General features: G+C 38.8%; 1 protein-coding gene across 1 annotated transcript in view; it reads right to left on the reverse strand.

Moving 5' to 3' along the window:
* The window catches only part of centrocortin (cerebellar degeneration-related protein 2-like), a 31,619-nt gene extending 22,714 nt beyond the window's left edge, over positions 1-8,905 (reverse strand). The window contains exon 1 of the mRNA XM_018547741.1: positions 8,312-8,905. Within this exon, the coding sequence (XP_018403243.1) occupies positions 8,312-8,387 (76 nt within the window). The 5' untranslated portion in view covers positions 8,388-8,905. The remainder of the gene's footprint in view (positions 1-8,311) is intronic.
* Between the last annotated feature and the right edge of the window lie 10,034 nt (positions 8,906-18,939).

Genomic DNA, 18,939 nt, shown 5'->3' on the forward strand with positions numbered 1-18,939 from the left:
CGCTTTTTATTATAGCTCTAGACTCGTAGTTCCTTATCTATTAATATGAAGTTTATCTACATATTTAAATCTTGTTTGGTCTTATCTTTTTTCAAGAAATATATTAAATTTGACTCAAATTAGTTTATTAGTTTATTATTTTATAAAATAAATTTAATTACGCTTCAGCAACTGCGTTATACTCTCATTTGGCTTAAACTTGTTATTTTATCTCGAGAGTTACAGAAAAATTATTATGTTTCCGATATTAATTAGTTTATTATTTATTAAGAACATACGTTAATAAGGATGTTTACCAAACTGAAACCAAACGATTCAATCAGAAAAAGATTGATGGATTGAGAAATGGATTGTGATTTACATTTTAATACACATGGAAGTTAAAAATGTTGTTTAACTCAAGAGATGTTACCATTGCTCTTTTGATATTTAACAGGATTTATATACCAGCTTTGCATAAATGATTTGCGCCGGTCATTAGAGCGCTGAGCTCGTGTTCGCACTTTAGTTAACAGTCGTTTACAAAAGTGTGCAGCATATCAATTTTGATTACAACCAAACCTCTTGAAACTAGACTATCTCTTTCCTCCTTTCACTGTAGAAGTACAGAAATTATAAATCATTATCGATATTGATATCAATGCCACTCAATTTATCATAACATAAATACGCCCTGTCTAAAGTGTCGTACGATTTTGATACTTTCTAGAGCGAGAGATTTTACGATGTTCGATAATGTTCGATAACATCGAACAAGCTTAGAAATATAAAATGATTCGACAATATTCTTTACAATTCCTCGATTAAAGGGTTTGTAAAAACATTCTTATCACAATGCGACTTTCTCCATAGAAATAAAGCGGATAGTTGGACTGGTCTAACAGAAATGTCCCGACCGGTACGGCAAAAGTAAATCAGACCTAAATATGGGGGATTGGAACTAATCGAAGAATATATCGACGTCCATCGCAGAGAAAAATAACAATAGATAACAGATCCTGGAAAGGCGCATTTGTGCCGAGCAACGAAGTTTAACGTTGCTCTCGCTTCCATTATTTCCAATCAGACCCAGTTTCAACGTTATCCTATAATTGTTATAAAGTTACGGGAGTTCGGCGATAAGGTATATCTGTCTGTGCGCAAAAGTCAATAAAGAGATTGCGTTTCGAAGCCGATGGCAATAAGCGTGTATAATATTTTGATTACAGACGCTACGAGAAAGTTTGATTTCCTTTCTCGCGTTCTGATATTTTTTCGCGATGCTGTTCGGCAACAATAGAGACATCCGTATTGCAAGGCAACTATTGAAGTGTCGACGTACGGAAAAAGAGATTGCAATATCGATCCCATTATTACGGAGCAGATCGCTCATCTATATGATAATCGTCAATTTACGAGGAAGTTGTTATTTAGTTGATCTATATCGAATCGATCGTACACTTCATTAAAGAAGATCGTTAAGATAGAACGCGAGTAATTTTATAAAACTGCTTTTACTCAAAAGTTACTTTTCGAGTCGTTTATATTCGTCGGGTGACGTTCAAAATGCAAAGAACGTGAATTCATCGACACGTTGATTTCGCGATAAGATTGTCAATTATGTTTTAATAAAAAACAAATTATTGTCGTGCGCTACTGCATTTCATGAGATAAACCGCAAGAATGTCTGTTTCTTCCCACATAGATTAACTTAATAATTTTGGAATAATTTATACTTTTTACCTTTTTCTTGTTTTAAGAATTAGAAAAGGATAAGGAGTGAATTAAATCGTGATTATAAAGTTGATTGGTATAAGACATGAACACGTGATAAATCATCGTGAGGCCATCAGGTAGGATAGTACGATATTTTTTTCTTCATATTCTTCTCTTATGTACAATCAGACTCTCAGCTTAGAAACCATTACGATCGATATGTATAGAAAACTCGAAGAGGGTGTTTCATGGCAACCTACCAAACAGGGTTTCTCCCTTAGGGTGGTTAACCTTAAATCCCAAAGACACGCTATACAATCGTGCCACGTTTGCCTTTACTCTTTGACTCATTATAAAATTTTATCATTTTATTTTATATTTTATCATTTTATTACGTGATAATTTTCTAAAATAAATCTTTGAAGACTCGATCGTGCTTGAGAAGAACGATTTTATAAAACTATATCTATAAAAAATTTAGATAGATGCAGATCCGAGATTAATTTTATTAGAAGTGAAAATAATTATGTAGGAAACTCAAACGTAATGAACAGTGTTGCAAAAGGTTTCGATGTTTTAGCAGCCAGCTCGAGAGCGTCCTACATAATCATTTTATATAATCCAATAAAATTACATATTTTCAGATTTGTACGTCTAACTTAATTACTTCAGCAAAGTCGTTCTGGAGGCCAATGTAATTTTTTCCCTAGAACGAAAATAACAAATATATATACAAATTTTTTACATGTATGTGTATATGTACACGCATCGGTAGAAATACTGTCTCTCTGCGTTCGGCACGCGGCGCTACACACTCGTACCGAAGCACACACGTACGTGTTACTGGGAGCGCGAAGGGAGAAAGTAGTGGGGGGTGCTCCGATATTCTATCCTTAGCGCATTGAACGTGATGCCTGCTCGCGGTGTCCTTTCGCTGTCTCACACATTTGTTACTAGTGAGATACTCCGGTGTCTCTCGCTCGTCAGTATTCATAATAATACTTTTATTATACACAAAATGTTGTAATTATGCATAAAAATTTTTAATACTGTAAAAAATTGTTGTGCATAATTACAACATTACGTGTAATTTTGAGATTCATTGCAATAGCTTTCCATGCATTTGTAAATTTGCAGTTTACAAATGAAATTAATATTTTGTATCGCAAAATTGTAAAAATAAATTTACAATTAAATGTAAGAACATATAATAGAATAAATGAATAGAGTATGATGTAATGTCATACGAAATAACGTATAGAAATAGTACTTTTCATAATTATACATATTTTTATAAATTTAAATTTTTAATTCATATAATACACAGAGAAAAAGGTTTCTTTGGACTTAATATTTCTATTTATTTAACTAAAATTTGTTTCATTGTAATAATATATGCTTGTACAAAACATTATTTATTTGAATAAAAATTTAATATCGCGAAAACTAATATGTTTATTAGTTTTCACGATATCGGACGTCGCTGACCAGCCAACTGGACGAGTCGAACTAATGAGACGCCTCTATAAACGTTTCTACTCGTCGTTTTATTGGCCCTGAAAAGGGCCGATCGTGGTGCAAGCGCGGAAGAAGTTCATAATTAAAAGATATCTTATAAATTAAATATTAAATCTTTTAATATAATCGGTCCAATATCCAGACCGGTCAATAACTTGATTAAGTCGATTAGGTATCGAATCAATCAAGTTTGAAAGAAAGCCTGGTTGTAACCGAAGTTCTTCCCAGACTTCTTTCGCGTGATTGACTAACGCTGATATCGTCCTCTTCCTTCTTGGTTTCCATCGTTGAACCATTTGTGCCCAAATATTTTCGATCAAATTTAGATCTGGCGAACGAGCAGGCCAGTTCACCAACTGAATCTCCGGATGATTCCGAAACCATGCTTGTGTTTCACGCGATTTGTGGAATGGACTGTTATCTTGCACCAGTCGGATAACAGGCATTTCCTCTACGGGATAGATTGCGCGTACTGACGGAAGAAAAATTTCTTCCAGTATGCAAATGTATTCTGCAGAGTTCATTTGTGTGGGAATGTCCACCAGCTCACCGACTGCAGTGCCGGAAATCCAGCCCCACATTGCACATGAAGGCATAGCATGATCTAGATGCAACCGTTGATCCTTTGGACGCCACACATGAGGTTTGCGATCGACGGCAGACGATACGAAGATCTTTTCATCGGTCCAAATCGTTGCCTCCCATTCCTCACGGCTCGTCGCCAGATTCTCCAAAGCAAACGCGACACGTTGCTCCCGATGGACAGGAGTCAACGGAATTTTGTGGGCTGGTCGGTAGCACTGAAACCCAGCTTCGTTTAAACGTTGCTGGGCGGTCCTCTCGGATATTTGAACATTCGCTGCGTTGGTGGCTTCCTGGACGGTGCCGAAAGGTCGCTCAGCAACTGCAGCGACGAGAGCCTGCACTTGTTCCGGTCCGGTCTTACGAGGAGCATGATTATTCTGACGATGATCATGCTTTGCATGATCATCGCCCTCGGTAAATCGTCGTATCCATCGTCGGACAGTTTTTTCATAACGCGGAATATCAGCAGCAATTTCTGCTACTGATCTTTCTGCAAATTTACAAATGCATGCTATTACAATGAATCTCAAAATTACACGTAATGTTGTAATTATGCACAACAATTTTTTACAATATTAAAAATTTTTATGCATAATTACAACACTTTGTGTATAATAAAAGTACTATTATGAACATTGACGAGCGAGAGACACCGGAGACATCTCACTAGTAACAAATGTGTGAGACAGCAAAAGGACACCGCGAGCAGGCATCTCGTTCAATGCGCTAAGGATAGAATATCGGAGCACCCCCCACTACTTTCTCCCTTCGCGCTCCCAGTAACATGTACGTGTGTGCTTCGGTACGAGGGTGTATAGCGCCGCGCGCCGAACGCTGAGGGACAGCACTTCTTACACATACACATGCAAACAATTTTACTCTTCATGTTTTCGCTGAGAAAAAATTATATGATCGATATATTCTGTAATTAGATGTTGAGACATAGAAAGAAATTTGTGGAGGTCCTACATGCTCCAGTTAAGAGATTAATTGAGGATATATCGTATGTCTATTAAGAGCCTTCGTTCCTAATCGGTATATACTTTTTCTGGAACGCGCTGTAATTGTCGATTAATCGTCTGTCACTACCGCGGGCGCCCAAGTCGGTCGGGCCGCATATTATTTGTGCCCCACATACCAGGATTTTTACGGGGAACACGGAGAGCTGCATGCGCGAGTGCCCCAAGCGTGGATCATAAATATGCGCAACCGTCATTTCCTTGCCGGCAATATTAGGTATGCCAATCTGCGAGAGAGGAAGGAGCAACCAGAACGCGACCGGCAATGGCGCGAGTCGTTTGCATAAATCATCGTCTTTTATTTATCTTGCCCGTAAGCTCGTGCACTTCATTCTCCGCGCACATATATATACCATTTTAATAGCTTAATAGCGTGTCGTGGATGAACGGATCGCGATAGATCTAAATAGTCCCTGAGATGGTCGCGACGATGATAGTCGACGAATCGTTCGAGCGCGAACTCAAAGCACGTCTCCTCGGCGAATGAAACGAGGGAACCACCGCGATTTGCAAGAGCCCGTCAGTGTTTTCTTCCGTAAATTACCTACGCCTCCTTCATGGCGCGTTAACGCCAGACCGCCTCCACGATGAGTTCGCCGAGCACGTTGCGCAGACTCCGCGATCTAAAATACTCCCGCCGATCAATATCCATAAAACTCTCGCGTTTCTGGCGTTAACATCTCAAGGAGAACAGTATAAATTACGGTAAATCGAAATGACGTTGAGAAGAGAATCGTAAAAGATTGAAAGGTGACTTAATGATCAGTTTGAAGAGTTCTTTTGATATTATTTTGATATTATAATGACTTGCTCTCTGTTTCTTAAGGAACATATAAAGTCTACAAAAAATCAAATTATGTTTTAGTCTGATTTTTTGTATCAATAAAAAATTTTGTAAAAAAATTATTTAGACTTTCATGACGTCGAAATAAAGTCATTTTGACTTTCTCTCGACTTGGTGTATTCCTTGTTTGGTTGTGACGTGATTTTCTCGTTGCACGCGTCTCCTCTCACGAGGGATCTTGTCTGACATTCATATCGCATAAAGATCGCGTTTTCATGATGAGCAGAGGCGTAACGTAACGATGCCTGCGGTTGAAAATGAAGGATAGCCACGGGCGTGCCTCGCGTAGAAATAAATAACAAAAAGTAGATTAACTTTGATGTGAGATAAATCGTATTATATAGATTATGAAGACTCCGTCCGAGAAAAGTATGTCCAGTAGTTGAACGAATCGTTAGTCGACCGATCATGCGGAAATCGCCGACGAAAATAACAGTAAGGTCATACTCGGCGATAAAATTGAATCGCGCCGCTTATCGAGCGCTTTTACTTTCTTTGTTTTTTCTTCGTCGCAATTAATCGCGAATTCAAGAGTCAACGAGCGAAGGATGACCGGTCACCAGTGAGATGTTCCGTGAAAAGTTTCGACAGAAAGGATGATTTTGCTGAAGTGTTTAATTTAATATCGAGCTAAAAATAATTTTATTGGACCATCAAAATAATTACGTAGGAATCTCAAACATGAAGAGCAATGCTGTAAACAATTTTGATATTCTATAGTAAGAAATTATAGTTTGAGACTTTTATGTAATTATTTTGATGATCTAACAAAATTATCTTTGGATTTGTGTGTAGCTAAATTTTTAGATTTCAGCAAAACAGTCTTTTCTGTGTCTGTTTGGGCATTTTTCATATCGAAAAGAAATTTTTCATATCAATGCTGTATATGTACTAAAAGATAAGTGTTTGTGTGTTACTTATAACTATAATTGCATGGTAAAATAATTATAATAGGAGCTCCAATTTTGTAATTATTACTGCTATATGTTAGTATAATAATAATAATAATTTTTTTTTTAATTTTATACAGCATAACTGTAACTCCATTTATCTGCACTCCATTTATACGAACAAGTCTATGATTAGTTTCAAATATGCCAACTCAGTTCATGAGTTCCTATATTATAAAATTGAAAAAAATTTATATAAACTATGACGCCCATAGTGCAGATAATAAAAGAGCTCGACGTGTTCGACTCCAGTTTTCTGAACGTCGGCTCCTATTATCAAGACTAATAATAAGTAGAGAAGAGAAGCAGTGAACCTGCATTATCCGAACCGTTTGGATATCGGAATTGTTTTATTTCCCGGCAAGTTCAGAATTTTACTATACATGTATATGTGTTTGCCTCTGAAAATCACTATAATTTTATAGTCATTTTCGAAGACGACCATATATAAAAACTTTTACATTAAACTAAAAAAATAATTATTACTATCATAAAATAACAATGTTAAAAATGGCGCTCCTAAGAATAATTATTTTATCTACAATTATAGTCACAATCATCGAACATTTGTTTCAATGTGATTATTAAAATTAACAATATTGGACTCAGAGACCCCAAAAAAACGATCGGATCTTGGAAACTCTAGAGTTCTCGACTCGAAGACGTTCGCGATGCTCTAGTGAAGATGCGACCACGAGAGAATACCTTCAAGAGCTGATGCTTTGAACGTCTTCCACTCGCGGCGCCCACACGAATAGAACGGGTATAACGCGACAAATCGATGAGTCATGTCGGCTCGACTACGGCGGTCGTTCGGTCCCGACCTGGGACATGCGATGGATAATTTTTGTCGTTTCCAAGGGACGAGGTAGGTGGAAGCTTAGCATCGAACGTGACTCGTTTTGAAAAACAAATCTACGTAATCGCAGATACACCATTTTTGCCACGCGCGACGGTTTCTCACGTAGACGACTGGTCGCGCTCGCTGACTCGCTTTTGCAATTATGCAACAGACGGTATCCAGAGTGGAATTTGCGCGCGTCGACCTGCGTTTCACGCTTGCACGTTTGTTTTTGTTTGCACTCTTGCGAACGTGCGCGACTCGCGCAGCTTCATCGATTCGTCAGATGTCTCAAGATCGACCTCGAAAAACAGCTCGCGGTAATTCCGGCGTTGATTGCACCTGCGCGTCCTTGGCAAGACAATCGCTGCGGCCTTGACATCGGAGGCGCTCGCGTATCGCGAGGGCGACACTTTCAAGAGGCAGAATCTCGAACAATTGACGTTTCCAATATAGCCTGTCGAAAATGTATTGATTGACGTCGCGAGACGCGTCGTCGTTAATAAGTACCGATCTTCCGCGCGAATGTGCACCGAGAGAGTTTGATAATAGTTACCAAATGTTTCGTAAAAATAATGCCAATTTTAAACCAGTTAGTTAATACATAACACAAAAATTATTTTATTTTCTAAATATTTGTCACGTTAATAATACGTCTGTAATATTAAATATTAGGAAAGTAAAATAAACGATATATTAAGTACAGTATCTTTCGAGGCCGATCAAGCCTGAATCTTTAGAGCCTAGATAACAATATTGATAAAGTGATATATTTCAATTACTTAATTAATAAGACACATTTAATTTTGGCTATTAGCAAATTCTTTTTTATGGTAATCGAAAACAAAGGCGAATTTACCCTGGAGCATGTTCTGGTCGGCATCCTCGTCCGCGTGGTAGCGGACGCCGCCGATCGAAGAGGACAGCAGACTCATTTTCGCGACGATGCCCACCTGTGCCGTGCGCACGTTCTCGATACAGCCGAGCGCAGCACGGCGCGCGGCGCGAGGGGCCGCCTGGCCCGTGCGCTCGCGGAGCTATTGGCGCGCGCTCGCTGAACGGCCACGGGCGAGCCAATCGACGTGCGGGAACTTCGAGGACTCGCGGGCCTCACGGACCTCGGAGAGCTCGCGAAAAGCCGCCGGCCATGGGCTACCGACTCCGGAGAACGTCACTTTCTCCCGACGGCGGCGGTGGTGGGCGACGGTGGTTACTCCTGACGGCCACCTGCGACGACGCGTCCGTCGTCTCCTCGGGATCGCCCCGATCGTCCCCGTGTGCTTCGGACCAGGCGGCCGCGGATTCGAGGACCGACCACGCGGTTTTTGCGGAGATACTACGATATACCAAACGAAGACGGCAATTTGACAGCTCACGACGCGGTCACTCCGACGTTGTCACTCCGGCTTGACTGGCACCGCTGGCACTGCCCCGCCAGGCTGAGTCGCGTCCAGGCGTATAGCGACCGTCTGCGCTGGTCTGCGCCGCGTCCCGCACCGCTGTTCGCCGTGAAACACGGCGGCGCATGACGCACGATCAATAACAGTCGCCGCCGCCGTCGCTGTCGGCGACTGCGCTATATCGCGTTATTATCGCTGCGCTGATGTATGGTGGAAGACATCGAGCTCCCGCGATGACCGCTGATGACCGGTGACCGGTTACCTTCGCCTTCAAATATATCTATCTGGACGATGTAAAATCTAAATTCATGACAAGGCCAATTTCTTCATCTCTAAATAACTTTATCCAGGAGATATCTTCCAGAATACAATGGAGATATTTGGATAAAGTTATCCGCAATTTATCTGGAAATGAAGAAATTGCATATTAATCACTAATTTAGTGAAGGGTAAAACAGGTAAACTGCTTGAATTGTGTATACATCAATATCTACTGATGTTCAATAAGCCTTCAGGCTCAAGTAATGCCCAAGTAACGTCCAATTGTTTGTGCCCACTAATGTCTTATTGTTAGTAATATCCATTAAAGCTCTAGTAATGCTCTAATTAATTAATATTTCAGGGGGTGAAAGAGGAAATCTGAAATTTCGAACTAAAATTTTTTTTTGTCAATTTTCTGATCACATTTGAAAAATTCGGTCAATTGACCAACATAATTAATCGATTCCTTCTTTGTCCGAGTCTCAAGACGATTTTTAGGATTGAACATTTTAAAGACATTTTTGCGAGAGACGTCTATACTTTACAAAATATAGGTATGAAAATTTAACACCATGAAAAGTCTATGTGATACTCATCGTGTCGATATAAATACCAGGGGCTTTAAATTCACACCACGTTTTGATGTTAACTCTTATCGTTAATACACACGATGAGATTAGTGGATTACTTATGAATGGCTCGGCTGGGCTATTTTAGATTTTATGTTATCTGAGTACATATACATGAATTCACCAGTACAAGACTCTCTTGAATAATACACAAATCCCGAAGAAACATGTAGACTATTCGTAAGCATTTATTCCCTTCCCACCAAGAAATGTGCGGCAAAAGTCACGACAATGGAGGAACTCTCTGGCGGATGTCCGTCTCCGTCTCCGGAGCGCGGAACGAGGCAAAAATGTAAATGACGTTGCGCATCCCGATTTGTTTATGATTTCATCGCGTTGGCATAATTAACGGCGACGGCATAAATTCGCGTTACGCATCACGCACAAGTTCGTCGGCGTTGCCGAATTATTCGTTCCGTAACGCTTTGTCGTAATGCGTAGAGAAATGTGATCGGATATTGGAGAAAGTCCTGGTTATCATTATTGTTCACGACGCTTCACGCGACGTGCAATAAACGCCGCACGCGTTGTGTGATTTATGCAGGTCTCCATTCCCTTCGCTCTCTCGCGCTGTTGTAGCTAATGTTGTATTGCGTAATAACATATCGCTGCTACTAGTATTACGACTGCGATGTAAAATAACGAGTCTGAAAACAGCTTTGAAAATTCTTTGTTACTTTTTAATATCGTATTGCGTGATCAATAGATATATACTCTATCATTGCTCACATTAAATTACTTTCTTGAAAATATATAAATTTCTTTAAAAAGAAATACTAAAAATCTTAATAAATATTTGCTTGAATATTACTAAGTAAATATTTATTAAATATAAACATGTAATTATTTGAATAAAAAAGATTAAAAAACATTAATTTGATTTAACTGTTTTTTTATTAAGTAATATTTATTTACCGTATAAAAGTTCATGTTTATTTAGTTTATTCAAAGAAATATGTGTTGAGAGATTTATAACATTTTTTCAGTGTATATATATATTTTTCTATTATATTGTACACTATTGCGTCTTTATAATATCGTATCAGTTTATCTTATTGTAAATTTAATTGAACGCATTACTGCGCACCGATACATATTAAAGCCGATCTAAAAACTCTAATCTGACGGGAAAAGTGAAATGCAAATATATTTTAAATTAATATATACATTTCATCTAACTGAATAATAAAAAAAAAAAAGTAAATATATTGAAATTTCACAGTTTAATTGATTTCTATGTTTATATCAAATCATATACCTTTTTACGTCAATTTATACGACAGTTTTAATATACATCAGTGCACACTGAGTGCGGCCAATCGAATTCGCTGTTAATCAATTATATTTTCCCATATCTACTGGAAAGTCTTGTTGCATTAATTGAAATTCTGATAAATTCAACCAGAAAGATACAAATCAGATATTTATAAACTATAAATGTATCAAATATTCTAGTCGAGATATAATCAGAATTATATTCAATTATGATAACCACAAGTCTGATTTATCAATATCATCATAATGGTATCAGAATGAGATCAGAATTCATTCTGTTTATACATTATACTTCTTATTGGTACACGATCGGAGATTTTTCTCAGTACTTGTAACGTATTATTACTTTTAGTTTTAATGCAGTATAAGAGGAAGAGATAGGGAACTTCCGGTACCGAGGTGTGTGATAGAAATGACTTAACAAATCGACAGTTTTCATCACGGCTTTGACAACCGTTCGCGTTTCTAACCGGGTGGCATTCATTTTGCACTGACATCGGCGCGTTGCATTCTACGTATGCGTTCATGCATACGCTAGCATATCCGTCTCAGGTAGTGTGTACTCAAGAATAATTCATTTCTCCCGTTATATACGCCGAACGGGATTAACGTCTTAGTGCACGCCGGTGGACGCTTCGATCTAATCCTGACACTTCGTCCTTTTTGCGCTTTAATTACGATTTCGCAATAATCATTAAAGGTGCTTCCGTTTAACGATATTAGTCGACACAAGTGTCGTTTTATTATCTTTTAATATCTTTTAGCCGTTAATGAATTCGATTAGACACACATTTGAAAAGTTTACTAATTGTAATATATGTACGGTTACACTTAGTGAATATTTACTTAGAAACTATTAAAACAAATATTTAGAATTTTTCGGTACATTTAACTGAGAATAAAAGTAAAATGCAAATATTTTATAATTTAAAATATATGTTTTATCTAACAGCACATAAAGTGTATTGAGGATTCCGCAATTTATATTATTTCATATTAAATTATATTTTATATTTATATTATTTTGTATTAAACACGCATCTTTACGTCAATCTGATTTATTGAATACCAAGAAGGACTTTGTGTCGACTTGTGGCACTAAATGGAAAGCATCTATAAAGATTTGTTTCTGACATGTCTCGATCTACCTTTTGAAAGTACGCGTCAACATTTGATAAACGGATATATGTGACTTCCGCACGCAATGACGAAAAATTGGCTTTCCAGCCCGATAAGAATCGTCGGGTTGTAAGCGGCACATAGATAATTTTACACGTTAACGGTATATGGTCGCGCAAGACCCACTTAGTAATTCATTTAATAAGATAACCTGTGTTATCGCAGGCTATATCTGATGATTAACCGCGTGGCATGCAAATAACTAGCGGTTGTCATCTCGTATGCGCGATGCATGTACGAAAAACCCGTCGCGCATCCATTAATGCAAAGGACTTCGATTCGCGCTAGGCAGATAGTAATTAATTGTTCCTCTACGTGAAAACCGGCTTCCACCGGAGATCGATGCGTGGTGTCAAAGTAGCGTAATGTGTATTTATATCTCCGTCATTTAAAAACGCGACGCTATCTATCTTCATCGGCATGCTTCTCGTCGGATATAATTTTTCCGCCGACGAAAGCAGTCCTGATTTTCTTTCCTTTTTTATCCTCCACGAGCACCGACTATCGCTTTACGGTTGTCACCTCTACAATTTTATGACTAGAACTAGTGATTTGCTTCGAAGACCTCAATATTTTAATTTTGAACTTGAAAGAATCAAAAATCTTCGAAACTCTCTAAAAAAGTGAATTACCTGAGGAATAAGATCTCATTTTTAAAGATTGAAAATTAAGCCACTTATTTCGATAATTTTATTTTTACTCTTTAGAGTGAAATTTTATTTCAAAGAATTTAGAGAGTAAGTATACGCATGTCGATTTTTCAATTCAGGAAAAAATCTTCGGCAGAAAGATCTGATGGACTCTTTTTACAAAAAGTACCACTAAGAAAGTAGGTAACAATTTTGATAGTAGCAATCGATCTCTGACAGAATGGTGGGATCTCCAGTAGAAGGATAGTCGATCTCTATAATGGAACATCAGTTGAAAAATTGCAATTGTGGCACTGATATCAAGGGAAGAAGGCGAACTCGTCTGATTACGGTCAGTAATAAGTGGCGTGGCCACTCACCTATCACCGCGCACCGACTTAATCATGTGTCGAAAGTCCAAATTATTATCCTAGCCTAATTTCACCAAGATACCACGAGGTGTTCTCGCGTTTCCGGTCGAACAGCAAGCACGAACAAGCAGGTGTCCAATCATCACCGATAAGAACAGTATCTCACAGATTCGTTTCGTCTTCCACGGTTGGGCGGGAAAGCTGAAGGACCATAACCGATGTTTACCCGTTCGCCGGTTCCCCCGAGGAGATTGCACGTTCGCAATAATAATATCTACAATGTAACGTATAGCGCAAAGGAGTATCGGCTTGCAGAAAGATCCAAGGTTTGAGTGTCTCCTAATTATCGGTAAACGCGTCCCGCCTTATCTCTTGCGATATGCCGTTATTAATGACATATAATCAGAACCGATGGACAATACGGGGAATGCCTTCTCGCCGATGAAGCGTACCTCAGACTTTCGCGATCCTGCCGGGATTCCTCGCCGGTCCTCCTCGTCTTTCGCTGAAGACGTGGACCTCCTCTTCTCCCGTGAAGATACGGGAACGATACTGCGCTCTCTTCCTGCTATTAGAAGAAATTACTATTCCTGATACCGCGTCGCGCAGCGGAGCCAACTCCTCTTACCGATCACCGCGTTCTCAGGATCGATAGACAATTAGGATTGCGATAGACGAAGGGGGCACAATGAAACTCCGCTTATGAGAACCCACTTCATCAGTCTTCGAAATTATACGCCTCCTTCGAGCGCGTATAGAGATGCCGGTATATAGATACTCGATTAAGAGGAATAGCTCGTTTCAATTTGATGGGACGAATACATTCTCGATTAGTTTCCGATAGCCTCAAAGCGAAGGGTGATTCGCGTTTCCATTTCATCTCGCAGAGCCGTTTCCCTCACGTCGTCGTAAGTGAATTACGTCTTACGTGCGAAATCTCCATTGCACGGCGAGAGTCACGGAAAAGTCGGCCTTCCGTTTTCCGCGTTAGAAAACGATTGCGGTGATTTCACGTCGTCACCATTACCATCATCGGCGATCTATCCACGCTTGATTTATCCTGCTGTATTGCAGATATGTTACAATGTTACTGCAATATTGCAGTTATACTCTGTGTTTACTGCGCCGAAATCAGTGGTGAGACTTGTGAGAAACGATTAAAAATAATTGCAATTGGATCGAATTTGACATTACGAATTCAACAGTACGAATATCTCTTCCCTCTTTCTTTTCTTAGCAGTATCCGCGGGAGAATCGGCACGCGTTCGGCGAAAACCGTCGTTTCCGTTTCACCGTTATCGCAATCGCGACTGATGGCCGCGCGAGTACGGCCGCGCGTCCAGGTATTTTTTTCTCGTGCCGCTCTTCTCGATCGGTATGCGAGACTAATCGTCGTGGCGGAGTTGGCTACCTAACGACCCGTTGCGATCCGATACGATACCGTAACGTTTCTGTTGTCGTTGTGTCGTCCCGCGTTACTCTCGCGTATCTATCGAGCGCATTCATCTGCTCTCACGTGCATCATCTGGAGCATCCTTGATCAACCGTTGATCGTGCGGTGTGTGCACGACAACGAGAGTAGCAACTAATCTTGTTTTTTTTTTTTTATAGACTCATCCAGTATCGTACGTGTATTTTTATTTAGGTTCTGTTTACGCTCCATCTAGTTCACATTCTGTTTTGTGATCAGTATATTTTTTTGTATTCTGCTCACTTTTTTTTTTGGCTTTAGGATCTATCAACCTTGTACTTTGATTATCGTGTTTTTTATACTTTAGGTAAGGCAACTTTGCTGACGTCTTACATTTTTTTTTCATTCATGCTATTTATAGTTATTCTAACTATAGAAGTTAGTCTTTATATGTATACGATAAAGTTGTCTTAATGATTTATCTATAATGCGACTTTGGTCAGAGTTTGATTAATATTTTTTATCATTACTCACTTTAACCTGCGACTTTAACGATGCGACTTATAAAGTGACTTCGAGCAAACTCCAATTGACTTAATTGGTGATTAATTTGTTGACTAACATTTTCTTGGTATTTTGCTAACGTGGATAAAATTTATTAATTGTTCGTTTGATTAGATTAGGAGCAATAATTCATAAAATGATATTTGATTCAATCGACTGCAACTGCACTTGTAACAAACTTTTTCATTGTATGATTTATTGTCTTTAATCTAATCAAAAGAAATAAATTTAATAATTTTAATTATACGTTAATAAAATATTATAAAAATGTTACTCGACAAATTACTCATCAATTAAAGTCAATTTGATTGAAGTCACTTTATAAATCCTAGCGGTTGAAGTAAGTAATGGTAAAAATTATTAATTAATCTTACGGAAGTCTCACTCTAAAGAGAAAAACTCGATAACTCCAGATAACTATAATTATTGCGTACACATATAATAATCAGAGTTATCTACAGTTATCGATTTTATGTATAGAGCGACTTTGACAAGATTGTGATTAATAATTTTTTTTCTCATTGCTCACTTCATCCGCTACGCTTAATTTATAATTTATATAATGAAGAGAGTAATGAGAAAAATTTCAAGTTCTTCTCTTCAAGGAAGAATAATTCGATCTCGAACCTGGAAGTTACAATCGCGAAAGTTCGCGATGTTTCCTCGCGAGACTTTCCAAGCAAGATGCCCATGTGTGTTTGTTTTCGTGAGTTAATCCGAACAGAAGTATTGATTTTATCGAAGAAATCGTGGGGTAGCCTTTAGAGAAATTTAATACTAGTACTGGCCAATTTATCATTTAGTTCGAGTATTCAAAGTACTGTTGAATACTTCAGAATAAGTGATTAATAAGCTAGTTCTAAGTATTAAATTTCCATAAAGTAGGACGGCGGTTGTCAAATCTCTGAATACTTTTAAAATCATAATAATCTATCCGGGAAATCGCAACTCGCGCTGATTGATGGGAAAGTATCCACAGATCTCGATGAGGTCTCCTTAAAACGAGGCGAAGAGCTGTCGTTAAGGAAAGCTGCGAGTCGATCGCTGTCATGCCTGTCATTCGGGACCTGCCATTTATGCGTAACGCAACTCCATAACGGTCGCAACGCGAAAACTCGCTGAGAGCGTCGCGATTTATTCGAATTCCGTTTGTGTCTGACTCCGTTGGAGTCGAGGGAAAAGTGGATCGCGCGAACATATTTTATGTGTATTGTTTGCAGAATGTCAGAAGTATTCCCGCGTGAGCGCGAACTCTCGTGGGTGACACATTTTAATTGTTTGCTTAATGAGTTTCGTTCTCGTTTTACCGTTTATGCCACGGTAGAATTATTATGAAAGTATAAATTATAAATTTGTGGAAGTAAGTGTACGCGTGTGAGGGGAATAATAATTATTTTTAAATAATATAATAATTTAAATTTTATTCTCATAAACATTATACGATTCACAGGTGTAAAATAATTTTTATTTCTATCAAAATAAAAATTACTTAATCAATACAATAAAAACTATTTAATTGTCAAATAGCAAACTTTTGTACTTTTATACATTATTATCCAGCTGTTTACATCATTCGAAAGTTTATATTAAATGGAATTTATTTTTTATTAGCGTTTTCACTTTTACACGCTACTTGACAATAACGCCGCCCGATGCGGGAGGATCGGCGGTGTGTTTAAACCGTGCAAGCCACGCTTTACGTAATCGCACATACCGGCATAGTTTTCAACGAGGAAAGTGTGTAATCGAGCGACGTGTCCGCGCGTCGATGGCACGGCGTTACGTCGGATTATACACGCGCGTATAATAAAAAAAAAAGGAGAATGACTTGGATCGCGGCGCGCGATTCCCGCTAGTCAAAGTCCTTTTCCCACGTACGACATACACAGCATCTTGCTTACGCGAAGAATAAACAGCTGGAGGTCCTTATTTCCAACAAGCGATACGTCCGCGGCGCGGAGTTTCGCACCGCTAGTGATGATCTTCCTCTATGAAAAGAAAGTTACCGTCGAATCCCCGGCGGGTATTAACGGTCGATCCCATCCGATAAATATTTCTTCCCACCTTCTTTTGATTTTTTTCCCGTTACGACGACTCGTTGTTACGCGACTTTCGAATTGACATTCATAGGCGATATTTATAAATGGTTTTTATATTTAAGATCGCCTCGTCATGATCATTAGAACTGTAAGATTGTCTAAATAAGAACAAATTATGAGTAGCAAGTCTTGTGCCTTCGGTTTGAACACGTTTACGTCTTGTAAGATTCATCCTATTTTTAGTGCTATTATTACACAAAAGGAATGTAGAATAAATCTTTCAACATGTGAACGTCCAAACCGAACGTAGCGCGTACAGGGTAATATATGATCATTTCGTTTTTGTTAAATATTTGTAAACAACAAGGATGAATAATTAAACATAAGGAAGCTCATTATGCAATCGCATATTTTTAGAATTATTTGCATATTTTTTAGTATTATTTTTTCGGTTATTATTCAATTTTGAAGACATCTACATTAGAAACACATTTTTCTTTATTATAACGTGCGACGATCATTTGCGATACTCGAATAGGTAGATAATACCATGCTATCGATGTTCTCTGAAACATCGAGTTTCGAGAGCGATCAAAACGGGTTTTTCGTGAACGTCAAATAGATGTGCGGAACCGATCTACTAGTCGACAGTCTCGTTAGAACCTGGTTAGAATACGAAATGTCACGAAGTGCTATCGCACAACCGCTTTCGTAACGAATGTCGTAATACCCACAGCTTCTCCTGTACAATGCTGTCAATAACAAGTTGTTTCACCTGATCTAACGAAGCAACTTGGCTCGTTATATAGTGCCCGAAGTATACTCCTGGTTAACAGAACATGCACTGTGCCTCACCATTTTGTGTCCAGCTGTTGAGGTCGTGGCAGAGCAAAGTCCAATCGTCCTCCAAATCCTGGAAAGTTGCCGTTGACAATTTCACCGAAAATATTCTTCGTCCTTGCGCCATGTCACGATGTCGCTAAACGGGATCGCCGCGCGCGTACCACGTGCGTTCCACCTGTCGTCGTGGAGAATCCTTGATCGAGAACGTCAAGATCCTTCCGCGAGTCTAAAAGAGAATCAGCCGACGCGTGAAGATTCACGAAAGTCGCAGGAAAACAATAACGGCGATAACGGACGTTTATTTATCCGCGAAGTCCTGAGTACGATCGCGCGAAACGTCATAGACAGCACACGAACAATATGAACGAAAGGACCGAGCTGAGGTTGAAGCATGGGCGTTAAAATAACACCCGGCTGCATGCGTGCGTTCTACGCGCTTGCACACGCACCTGAACGCGCGGAACGCGGATTCGTTCTACCTCTGCTCGCTTCGCACGGTCGCCGAGTTTCTCGTTGTTTATTTTTAAAAGCTCGCTCGGCCGTCCACTTGTCACACACGCGTGTATCGTATATACGTACATACATACACAAGACGACGTCGCAAGAGGTTCGACTGATACGTGTACAAGTATACGTCCAAAGTTTCCCGTCTAAGGGTATAAAAAAGTGATAAACGAACATGAATTTATCATCGATTTCAATGCATAAATTTTTTCAATATAAATTAAAAAATAATAATTTGAGAATCAAGATTGCAGAATGATTGATGAAGCACTCTTCACAGGGTTACATTTTAAAGACAAAAATACAAAATATTTTTAATAAAAAATATAAGGAAATCGTTTCACCATTCCAGAAAATGAAATAAAAGACTATCGAATAAACA

The sequence above is a fragment of the Cyphomyrmex costatus genome, unplaced genomic scaffold, assembly GCF_001594065.2.
Source record: "Cyphomyrmex costatus isolate MS0001 unplaced genomic scaffold, Ccosl1.0 scaffold685, whole genome shotgun sequence".
NCBI classification, from domain to species: domain Eukaryota; kingdom Metazoa; phylum Arthropoda; class Insecta; order Hymenoptera; family Formicidae; genus Cyphomyrmex; species Cyphomyrmex costatus.